Below are 12789 nucleotides of genomic sequence, written 5' to 3'. Positions count from 1 at the left end.
GTAGAGGTGCAGGTAGGCTAATCATATAATTTCCCGATTATATTTTTAACAAACTTATGGTCAATTATTTAAATAAGAGAGGAGGAGAGGAGAGCTTTCAGCGCTCTCTGTGATTGTCTGAATATGTTGACCGTTAAAAATATGAGAAATATAATTGAACAATATTTGATAATGGCTATATCAATATCACTACCATAAAATATATGTTTCCTGAGAGAGTTTCTACTGTTTTATTATTTTATAGGTTGATGATAGATAATCTACATTTTTGATCAGTTATTTATTTAGTTTAAAAAAAAAGACCGCTTACAGAGACCTCCGACATAAAATTTAAATAGAATAGGGAGTATTACTGCACGTATCTGACGTCCAGCACTAGTTTGTTTAGTAAATCAGAGAGTAACTTATACACACTAATATGGCTGAAACGGTTTTGTTTTACAAGTTTTCACTATGACATTTATGCATCAAGGCGGTTTGTTTACAGGCGGACTACCGCGAAAAGCAAAAATCGAATTTCGTTATCTGCCTCTAGTCAGTCTAGTCTATCGATGATTGAGGCAGAAACCGAACTTAAGATTTTATTGTTTCGCGGTAGGCCCTGTTATTGTGGTAATAGTGACGCCCTCTACGCAGAGTTTTGTGTAATATATTATATAATATAGTTAGAACAAATGTGGTATAACTTAATTAAAATATTGACAGAGGTAGGTATTGAAACGATGGAGGCCAAAGAAAATAAAATACTTTTAATAAATTCAAACAATATCCAAAATATTTGTTTACGATCCTTGGCAGTGTTATCAAAATAAAAAAATATCATCATCTTCCTAGCGTTATCCCGCCATTTTGCCCCGTCTCATGGGAGCCCGGGGTCCACTCTACAACTAGTCCTAATAATTGGCACTAGATTTTATGAAATCTACCGCTATAATGGCCTTTCAATACGGTAGGAAAGTTAGCCTTATGGAGTTTATTGCGATTTGTTTGCGGTGTTTTCCTTCATTCTTTCAAGCAACATAAATTCTGTAAATTACTACAAATTTTATGTTGATCAAAAAAGGTTGACCATTTTATGTTAAAATCCATTTATTATTAATTATATATTTTATATTATAAAAACCGTTGTTATAAATCTAAGAGAAGCGTGTAGGGATTCTCTAGGTACTGTTTAATTCGGTTGGAGAATCGTGCGACGGTGGCGCCATCTACGACGCGGTGGTCGGCCGCCCAGCTCACAGTGAGGATATGAGCCTTCACTACGTTGCCTTCGGCGTCGAAACGCGGCAGGACCTGGAAATTAAATGATTTTGAAAAAGATTACAGGGAAACCTATGAGAAAGGTCAAGCATGAGTTTTTCTTAACGGAAAAAATGTAAAATAAGGGCGCGATTTCGACTCACACTTATTAATATCGATCGAGCTACAAATTTTAGTAGCAAAATAGTTGAATTTGTGACATGAAATCTTTCAAACTCATTTATTTTTCCTTGTTCGCTGATTGTGTTTCAACATTATAACAATAAGTGACACACCTCCAACGCGTAACAGGTGTGTCTCACGTATTGTTTAACTTTTTGTATTATACCGGGTGTGGCCTGTAATACGAGCAAATAATTAAAACATGGATTGTACTCCTCAAACGGTGACACTTTTGTTCAACAACTTTTAAAAATTATGAAGTATTAAAACTTCCTATTTTTCATACAAAATAAATATTATCTTCAATGGACGCCATCACCATGCCATATCATTTGTGATTGACGTTGCTTGTCATACCTTAAACATAACAAAATTCGCAATACATTGCGGGTTAGAATACATTTTAAAGTATATTAAAAATCAAACTCCAAGTTATTTTTTAAAGTTGCTGAACAAATATTGGTCAGTATGAGGAGTACAGCCTACAGTTAAATTTTTTGCTCGTATTACAGGCCACACACACAGGTATTATATTATAGCATTGAAATATGAGAAACAAAAATGCGCACCAGTAAGTACCTATTAATAACCGTCACCATTAGGAGACAAATGAAATACGTTATGCTTGACTTCGAACAATATAATTTTACCTGTATTTTTCCTAGTGCACCTATTGACACCTGCGGCGAGAATATAATAGGACTAGCGTAGGTTCCGCCAACCTGAAATCAACAAGAAATGTAATTAGATGTATGTAGGTACATTATTGGCATGTAATACTTTGCCCTTTAGGAAATATTATACTAAACAAGGAACACTCTACGTAGCAATAGTACCTAAGCAAGGTGCCTTGGTAAGCGATAATGTTGCTAATTAAGTATGAGGTGCTTCTGGTTTTATTTTCCATAGAATTTCCGCCAACGATTATTTAGGCAACAAAAAAAACATTACTGTTGCAAAAAACAGCAATGAACAAAGGAAAATAACAAATAAGATATGTTCCGCATAAAGTCGTAATTACTAAACAATTATCGGTTCTATTCAGTTAGCAATCACAAGAAATTGGTAAGCGCTGGTGGCCTAGCGGTGAGAGCGTGCGACTTGCAATCTAGAGGTCGCGGGTTCAAACCCCGGCTTGTACCAATGAGTTTTTCGGAACTTATGTACGAAATATTATTTGATATTTACCAGTCGCTTTTCGGTGAAGGAAAACATCGTGAGGAAACCGGACTAATCCCAATAAGGCCTAGTTTACCCTCTGGGTTGGAAGGTCAGATGGCAGTCGCTTTTGTAAAAACTAGTGCCTACGCCAAATCATGGGATTAGTTGTCAAGCGGACCCCAGGCTCTCATGAGCCGTAGCGAAATGCCGGGATAACGCGATGAAGAAGAATCACAAGAAATTGATATAGGTACTAACCCTTTTCCAGATTGCATGCGGGTCAATAAAATTAGTGGTCTTATATTATTATATGGTTCAAATTAGATTCAACGAACGCGCAAAAATTCATTTGTCTTCAAACAAACAAAACAAGATAAAACAAAACTTTTTTTTAAATATATTTGGATTCTTTTTCGTGTATCTTCTACATTGTTGCGGCCTCGAGCAGGGTTAATTTTGGACCCTTCACTTTCCATATTTAATTTTTGACCATGCAACTTTCGAAATTCGGGTCTGATTCGAGTTCGTATTGTAACTTGATTCAATGGATGTCCATTTCCATCCATCCAATAGACATAATACTCGTATATACACGGTGTAACATGAGGAAACCGAATAATTTTCACCAAGCATTTCTAAGGTCAAAAGAAGTAAAAAATGTAATACGAGTTTAGGTCAATTTCGCCAAAAAAAATATTTTTTTTTATTTGTTTTTTCAATTTTTTGAATGTATTTGTACATAAAAAATAAATGTTATTGGTAAACTTGTCACTTAAAATTGTTTTTTTCTTTCGTAGAACCTACTTTTTGAAAAGTGTTACTTGTCACTTTTTGACATCTATCAATAAGGATATTTAGACTACGTCCCATAGCAGCAACATCACCATCAAAAAAACCTTTTACACTATGTAACAATAAAAACTTATTATTTTTAAAATTAATAATATCTCTGAAACTAGGCGAATATCAAAAAAGTTTATAGGACATTTTTGTCTCTAAATATGATCAGGAATACGCTGTTAAAATTATTCGGTTTACTCATGTTACACCGTGTATGTATTAAATTGATACTTACAACCCCGACGTTTGACAATGTGAACGTTCCTCCGCTGAGATCATTGAGTCCGAGTTGCCCTTTCATCCCCTTCTCCTGTAGAACGTTCAGCTCGCGCGCTATTTCCAGTATACTTTTATTTTGTACATTCTGAAAGTAAATACATTATGTAGGTACTTGTTATTTGTTTTATCGTTTATAATCAGAAATACGCCAAAACAATCGCAACATGCTGACTGTAATGTACGTATATAATTGGGTTAGTCTAATTTCAATATATTTTCTGTCAAGCCAACTTTATAATACTATTATGATTATAATCGATATTGCTAAATGGATAATCGATATTACTTCATGGTCTTTTCTTTATTCTGTTGTATAGGATGCCTACAAGTCAGATACCAACATGTTTTACAATATATTAATCAATATTTTTTTATTACAAATGTGAGTAAAGAAGAACCACATCGTAGTTACCTTAATAACAGGCACAACCAGACCATTTGGTGTATCCATCCCCAGTCCAATATTGTGGCTCGCTTTATACGTGAGTGTCTCACAGGCGCTGTCGGGACTGCTGTTCAACACTGGGTACTCCGTGAGGCTTAGCGAAGCTGCCTTCACTATGATGGGCATATAGGACAGCTTCACACCTTGCCGCTCGGCCAGGGATTTGATGCTCTGTCTGGCTTCGAAGAGTTTTGTAACGTCGTATTCGTCGCTCAGAACTAGATGAGGAATTTTCTGAAATGAAATAGTTGTTTTTTAACAATCTACTTTACCAACAATTTGGTCTTCCTGTTTGTAGTACCCAAAAAAATACAACATTGGAGCAAGAGAAACACTTGCAGGGAATCCTCATACTGTTTTTCCTGCCCCTATCAGAATAAATTATCCTCGTGACCTTATATATATCTTTTAAAAAATATACAAAGTTTTTAATAACAGAAAGAGTTGTTACGTCTTCTGTACTTTTTAACCGCGTCAATTTCGAGGGCAAGTTTTTAACAAATTGTCTACACTCTACAGATTTAGATTGCACTGGATTTGGATAACAAAATCTACCTAATTCTATTCAATTCATGAAAATCCAAGTAATCTTACTTTGCTTCGAAAAATTATCTAAAAATCACTTTTTAAAAGCTCATCTTATCTATCTTATCTGTTTATCTTGTTTGAAGTTGTTTGTTACTTGTTTTGTGATGAATGGAGATCACAGGAGCTTTTTTAATTTTTCCATAAATTATAATTCTCACCATAGATTCGGACATTGACTTCACCATGGCCTTCATGAAGCCAGTAATCGGCACCGTCCTGTCAGCTGGCTCGGCCTCGGCCGGTGTTTGCACAGTTTGCACCGTGTCCGGCATCGGCGCCTCGTTCGATTTCTCGGCGCTGATACCCAGGTGTGCCAGTACGTCCTCTTTTAAGACGCGGCCAGAACGACTACCGTGAAGTATTTGACATTTACACTAGCGACTGCGTGATGAATTAGTGGAAGCGAGATGGACTGCGATCAAGTTCAAGCAGCTGACGCTAGCGTAAACGTCAAATGTCAACTCATGGTAGCCGTACTGTTACTTTCACGGTGCTCAGGTTTACTCACCATAGATTCGGACATCGACTTCACCATGGCCTTCATGAACCCAGTAATCGGCACCGTTCTGTCAGCTGGCTCGGCCTTGGCCGGTGTTTGCACAGCTTGCACAGTTTGCACGGCGTCCGGCACCTCGTTCGATTTTTCGGCGCTGATACCCAGGTGTGCTAGCACGTCCTCTTTTAGGACTCGGCCGTTGCGGCCTGATGCTTTCACGGTGCTCAAGTTTACCTGAAAATTAAAGGTTTGACGTGATGAATAAGAGTAATAAAATACAATTTTACTAATAGTAACTGGAGGAGTTTCAAATTGTTCAAATTTTAATATATCTACTTAAAATTATTAAATATTTATTTGAGGCCTATTCAAAATTTCGTTATGACATCAAAATTAAATCTAAATGATGTCAGACCGTGCGCCTCGCTCGCGCCAATTCACGTAGGTACAGACAAGTTGCGCACAAATAAAAAAATCACTTACTTTGAACTGCGCAGCTATTCTTCTGACAGCTGGTGTGGTCAAAACTCTAATCCTTTGACTGTCACTTGTTACTGGAGTGGCAGCATCTTTCTTTACTTCTTCAGGCGGAGTCGGAGTAGGATCTGAAATAAATATTTTGATAGTTTACCTATTAAAACTTTCAGACATGTTTCAGACCTGCGTTGTACCTATTAATTAATGCGATTAGAACAAATTATGCTAAGAATACTACAGGGTCATTGTTGGAACGTTAGCCATATTGTGCGAGGTGATTAAGTAAGGTCATACTGAACAACTTTTTCTATGGGACCAACGCAACCCCGAAATCACAAAAAATTTTTTGGCCGTTTCATACATTTTGGTCGGGTGGATGTCGACGTTTTCTATGGATTTCGGGGTTGGACCCATAGAAAAAGTTGTTCAGTATGACCTACATAATCACCTCGCACAATATGGCTAACGGTCCAAAAATTACCCTGTATATTACAGGGGGCGCCATAAGCCCTCAGGAAATTGCATATACACATGACCCGAGTGGCCATGGAGCTTAAGGCATCTGCCGCGATAACAAAAGACGCTGGTCGGATTCCAGCCCTGGACACTGGAAGCTTATCAGTTTTTCTTCGTATATGACATTTATTTCGTTATGTATATAATTGACTGCGTATTGGGGCTTGTTACGTTGCTCCATATATACAAGTAACAAAGTAATCAACGATAAAATATGCAGCACTTGTCACCCCATCAGAGAACTACCTATATTAACTATCGCTAATTTTGAATCTGGCTTAAGTTACTAATTTACCTTCGGCGCCATCTTCTTCAACTTCTATATCGATAAGCGGCTGCCCCACGAATGCCGTCTGATCAACATCAGCGTACAACTTTGTGATGGTGCCATCGTACCGGCTTGTGATGGTCACCGCCGCCTTGTCGCTCTGCACTTCGCAGATGTTGTCGAACTGCTGTACTTTGTCGCCGACTTTGACAAACCTTTAGAAAATATTTATTTAGGTATATTCACGTATATTTGGATTAATTACTTTTTTCTTGTCACTCGCAAAGAGCATATAATCACTACGTTTTAAGAGTCGGCACTCTCGAACAATCCTCGAACCGAATTATGAACGTACATATCCCAACACACCAAATACAGGCTTAAAGATCTCGCATCCAGGCCATGATTGTTAAAAAAAGAAAAACCACACAATACTACCAACACAAAAAAAACAACGCTAGGGCTCGACACTTCCAGTACCTACTGTTTATCGATATCGATAAATGTGCGATACGTGCTGCTGTATTTACCTACTGTACTATCTATTAATAAAATAAAAGAAAATTATATATATATATAAACAATTTTATTTTACATGATAAAAATAACATAGTTTATTATTCAAGTAGGCATATTACAATATGCTGAATTCGCGCGCATTCTTTTTTAATCTGGTCCCTTTTTATTGAAGGCACTGGATGGAGAATGATTTCCACAAATGAACTTGTTTCCATTCAGCTTTTGAATAGGTAAATAAATACGCCAAATCCTCATTTCCTTTTCCTCAGCTTTGCCCATAATCGACATCTGAAATAAAGAGATTATCGATAAAATTGGTCGTACACTATTCGTGTCATAGGTTACTTAGTTTTTTACTTAAAAATACTTTATTCACAAAATATTTTCGTTTTAATCATGGATTGTACACGACTAAAACTAATTAAATTAGTAACTGTTAACGACTCAAAGTAAAAAATTAAAATATTGCATACAAACATCAGTTTACCGACCTGTTCGGATCAAGTTGGAAATTTGGCCAAAAATGCGTCAGTAGTTAGTCTTCTTACACACCCACTACAAACTTCACATTTCCTTAAAGATTTGGCCCCCATTTAAATAACAGCTAAAGTTATTTTACCAATTACAATAAAAAATAACCACGTATTTCCACGTTCACGACAATTCAAATGACGTTTGACGTTTTACTACCAATCATACCAACCTAAAGAAAAGTAAGTATAATACGTCTATGTTAAAAGCAAGTATGGTATGTGCCACCAAAATGCAACAGCAGTCATTTTAATTCGATAAGATTATTTCTATGCCTCAATGTTGGTAACAAGGGCTTTCATAATTTATCAAAGTATGGGGTGTCGATGGGCTGGTCACTCGTTGCCATGGTTACGGTCACCTGGGTCACTTTGAAAACCCTGACTTAATGGTATTTAAAACCACCAAAGTATGTTAGTAGAATATATAATAGCATTTTTTCTAAACAAACTATACCATTATTATTGGCGCCTAGCTGACGGGACAGAATAACAACAAAAAAAGTAAGGCCACCCATTTTATACTACATTACTAAACAAAAAATATAGTATTTTTAGCACTATATTTCAGTGAGAGTTCAATTTAATTGTACTCCTCGGAGTATTATTTTTTCTCAAAATCTGTTCTAGAGATACCCATAACATTGCTTGATACTGTTCTGAACAGAAAGGCCTTTGAGCTGTAGTAACCTTCAAGTGTGGCATTACACTCATAGACCCAAAGATCATCGCTCACATGTAAATTTTGTCTAAATTACAATTTGGACCTTTGGCAGGCGTGGCTCACTCCGCGATTTCGTCGCTTTGCTACAGGTAGCTAAAAGCACATCCGTTCGACCCCAATTTTGGGGTTTGCCAGCCGCGCGTGACGCTATCGCCACCTAGCGGCCATATCTGTGCTGATCGTGACACACGCGTTTTGTTAGAGAGTAGAGAGTGAGTCTTCTGTACCTAGTACTATTATTTATTCTGTGCCTTTGGGTTGATAACCAAAATCAATAATTCTTAATAACTCACCATTCTTTGACAACCACTTCTCGTATCCCCTCCCCGATGTCCGATAGTTTGAACGCTACAATCTTGTCCAGTATACTCGTCGTGTGGAACGGTCTCCCCACTCCTCTCAACGGGGATGCTTGCAATCTGATTGATTCATTGTTTCTCGGCCCCAATCTATCCTGATGACAAATTTTAATTAAGAATTTTGTCTAGAAGCGGCATGCGGTAAATATAGGTGATATTTTTAATGTTTTTAATGTTTAGGTAGGCCCTGAACATTTATTATGGTTGTGTCCGACTACAATATCGCGCTTACGCGCTTAACGATGCTCCGATGCTTCGAGCAACACCGGCTTCCGACACATCGGAACTCCGATGTAAATACGATGCCGCGCGACGCTGTGCGACGTAAGCGCCATTGACAATAAGGTCCCTTTTCATAGATAATGCCCCATATTACGTCTACCAATTCTTGAGTGTTAATGGTAAGTTGAATACGATAGTCTTTATATTAGGTAGTTGAAATAACACAGCTTATTTCATAATGGATTCAGAACTAGAGTACAGTTGGTTGCCTATTAAATTGTTAATTCCTTGTTATCGATTTGTAATGGATATGAAGCTAATCAGCTTCAATATCATAACCAATCGGTTATGATCCATAACAACTTGGTAACAAGAAATTTTAGAAATTACTACCTGAATAAGCCTCCAGGAGTCCAGCACTGCTACTCGCTACCGTATTCGAACTTCAAGATATTCACAAGAGAAGACACGTACTAGATCCATTCTAGATACGTTATAGTTTAGATATCAACTAGTTCTCTTTTGCAGCGCAATTCGGGCAACCAATGTCACTTTAACGTTAGATAGAGTAAGATATCTATTAGATGTGAATTGGATCTCTAAGTCATATCCTGTGGAAATCGTTCAAGAGTAAGTATCTCCAGAATCGCGCAAATATATTCGCATATTTTAATAACAAAACTTCCGTGAGACACAGACATTATTAAATACGCGAGTGACCCGTTCTTAATATAGTACCGTAAAAAGTCGGGTTACTTTCGCCCTGGAGGGTAATTTTAGCCATTGAGATTTACACGGTCCAGGTCATATTATTGCACTATAATTATAGAAATATGCCATAATATTGGTTTAGCTAAAACCAATCTTATGGCATATACCTTTGACGTTTTTATGTTTTTTATTAGACCTTTTAAAATGAGGTTTTCATGTTGGTCAAAGTTACCCTCCGTTGGGTCAAAGTAACCCGATTTTACGTATTTAGTATTCCCATATTTTTTTATAAATTTGAATGATCTTCAATAAACAATCTCAACATGATAATTTGGATTGTGTTATCGCGCTTTGATTACGCCCATTATTTAGTTATTTTGATAAAAATGTGAAACGTCTTATCAGCTCATTGCGTTATCTTATAAGATACCTATGCATACACATTACACAAATACAGTTAAAACTATATCTATCGTTATTAAAAACAACTGATTGTACTATTTAAGACAAGTTGTTTGTTGCTATGAGCTTTTTACTGTACTTCAGGGTTATAAATGTTATAATTTTAGCATAATAATATGTGTATGTGTGTGTGTGCATGTCCGACTATAGCTATGACATTACTGAGCTGATTTTGATTGATTGGGATGTCAATTAATTCGTAGGTATTTATAAGTTATAATGTAATTAGGGAATGCAAATCGGTTATTTTTTGTATGGAAATAACCGCGGTTTCGGTTAATAACCGATCATTTCCATGCAAAAAATAACCGAAAATAACCGATTTGCATTCCCTAAATGTAATGCAAATATATTTAGCCGACTTTCAAAAATAGTATCTACTTAGGTTTTGTACGAAAATAAATATTCCGTGCACAAGTTTGGTGTGCATAACTAAAAAAAATTCATTGTCGAGTTCTAATAGTACCTATATATTATGTAATTTATATGTAATTATATAGATTATGTAAGTCAGCTAATTTAATGATATTTTTATTCCCTTTATTTATTTTTCGTCTTAAGTTAGGTATTTTTATAATATGTATATAAAAGTAAAATATAAAAACACTTACAAAACAATAAAAAATACATATAAACACATTATAAAAAACCTAACCTAGGGTGCCGCCAGCAGCGGGGCAGGGCCCAAGCTGCCGGTGGTCAGGGCTGCAGAGTGAGGAACCGACGTACTATACGCGCCGTGTCCATATTTTTATTTATTATTATTGATATTTATTTTACGTTCCTATTTTTATTTGAGTTATTTACGAGTTGAATTGAGTGAGTTAATATTTGCCGCAGGTACCTTACATACATATCGCCAGCTAGGTATGTAAGGTATATTGAAACGTGGCAAACAAGTCTTTATTTACTATTTACTCAGGTATCTAAAGTTCTTTAATTAAAATCATATCGGCACTCCCGTTCATTGTTGTTTATTGTTTTCCTGATATCCAAAGGTTGTCTGGAAGCATCGCTTTTTAGCGATAAAACGGACTGTTGTTACCTTAATTTGTGTTCTTATCTGTTGTCTCTTTATAACTATGTGGATGCACAATAAAGAGTATGTTATTATATTTATCCATCGCATTGCATCATCGCGCATCGTCTCCGCTGGCTTGGCCATCTCGAAAGGATGGGTGAAGATCGGGCAGCCAAAAAGGCCTACTTGGGTCGACCAAATGGACGCCGTCCTGTTGGTCGTCCTAAATACCGTTGGGCAGATAGAGTGGAGGCAGATCTCCCTGAGCTCGGAGTCGGCGAAAGCTGGCGGGATACCGCTCCTGACCGATCAAAGTGGCGTGCTCTTGTGTTGGAGGCCAAGACTCATTTTGGGTCATCGCGCCAACCAAGTAAGTAAGTAAGTTATTATATTTATGCTATGCTCACATCTTAATATAAGACCACTTCAGAAACCTAACCTGACGAAGAAACGAGTTCATGTTTTATGTTATGTTGGTTGTAATGTCTTTAGCCAGTGTGTAACCACCATAAGATACATAAATTTAATAAAAATAATTAAGTTATTAAGCATGTAACAAGTGATGTAACTTTCTAGTCCAATCCGAATGTAAACAACCTATCAGTACATTGCGCCGCGCACCGGCAAATCGTGTTATCCAAAAAAGTCACAATACTTACATTTTGAACCAACACACACGACATACGACACTTATTCACATTTCGAATGCTCACTATCGTTCTTAAAATCGACATTATTAAATTATATGTTTATTTATGATTATAATACGAGCATGACGTAGCCAAGCGGTAGGCTCGGCGCTCTGATCATACTGAGTTATCACTATCAGTATCGGTAACGACCCAGTGAGGCGAGGTTGCCAGCGATATAATTATGACAAACATGTATAAGCTACTTTAAAGTAGAATAGTCCTTATTGTTAACAGATAAGGTCTTATTTACAATGCATATAAATGAAAATAAGCACTTTCGATTACTCGACCGCGTGGTCGACGTAAGCGTTCGAAGACCTCAAGGTCAGGGAATATATTAAGACATAATACATTTCTTTTCTATAAACTATTATTCTGAGTAGGTTTAGTAACCACATTAATGAATTAATTCACTTATTTACTATAAGGACAGACGCGAACGAGTTAGCATACAATGAAATGTTTGTTTTAAGTTTGGTAGGTACCAAAATGCTAAAATTTAGTTCCTGTTATATTTAATATCCTACTTAAATAAATTCCTCATCATAATAGCCCCTGACTTGCAAAAGTAAGAGAAGGTGACGTGGTATATAAGTAAGTTCTTTTGTGATAAGAGGCGACGATGTCGTAACCAAACTATATCATTTTGTAACCTGACATGTCACCAACTCACCATGTCGTCTTCGAAAAATGTAGGTACGTAGGTACAGTTCAACCGCAACATTGACGCTTAACTAATACGGTAGCCATGTTACGTTACATATTATGTCCAGTCAAATCGGCCCTAACATAACAGGCCAAGACGCAGTTTAAATAAAAAACAATTTTATAAGCAATCTTTTATTAAAGACGTAATAAACATGTTAATAAAGTGAATAAATACAATAATATATCTAATAAATAACTGTAAATGTTATGCATGATGTGATGCGGGCAACATAGTAGAATTACTGAGTACTGGCTTCACTAAACACATTTTTTTCATTCACGACTCCTAGTCTACAGGCCCGTTTACTCATCATTAGTGATTAGTCGAGTTCCAACATTATTTAGCGGC

At 36.5% G+C, this 12789-nt stretch overlaps 1 protein-coding gene across 1 annotated transcript; it reads right to left on the bottom strand.

Annotated features, from left to right (window-relative positions):
- Positions 1–829: 829 nt before the first annotated feature.
- LOC134666116 (lipoamide acyltransferase component of branched-chain alpha-keto acid dehydrogenase complex, mitochondrial) lies at positions 830–11839 on the bottom strand. Its single transcript, XM_063523268.1, has 9 exons — positions 11700–11839; positions 8559–8719; positions 6520–6707; positions 5715–5836; positions 5244–5465; positions 4115–4381; positions 3659–3787; positions 2073–2144; positions 830–1293 (listed from the first exon to the last, which is right to left on the bottom strand). Exons 1-9 carry the CDS (start codon positions 11772–11774, stop codon positions 1129–1131), a joined length of 1401 nt encoding a protein of 466 aa, XP_063379338.1. The 5' UTR covers positions 11775–11839; the 3' UTR covers positions 830–1128.
- Positions 11840–12789: the final 950 nt, after the last annotated feature.

Source organism: Cydia fagiglandana, chromosome 7, assembly GCF_963556715.1.
Source record: "Cydia fagiglandana chromosome 7, ilCydFagi1.1, whole genome shotgun sequence".
Taxonomy (NCBI): Eukaryota; Metazoa; Arthropoda; class Insecta; order Lepidoptera; family Tortricidae; genus Cydia; species Cydia fagiglandana.
Note: the sequence above shows the minus strand (reverse complement) of the source record. Positions and strands in the feature narration are given on the sequence as shown.

Bases quoted from the DNA above. Each gene is read 5' to 3' on its own strand.
- LOC134666116 (XM_063523268.1), bottom strand. From the start codon at position 11,774: ATGTCGATTTTAAGAACGATAGTGAGCATTCGAAATGTGAATAAGTGT. The intron at 5,837-6,519 runs GTAAATTAGTAA...TATTTATTTCAG, and splicing joins TGAAGAAGATGGCGCCGAAG to ATCCTACTCCGACTCCGCCT. The intron at 4,382-5,243 runs GTGAGTAAACCT...ATTTCATTTCAG, and splicing joins AGTCGATGTCCGAATCTATG to AAAATTCCTCATCTAGTTCT.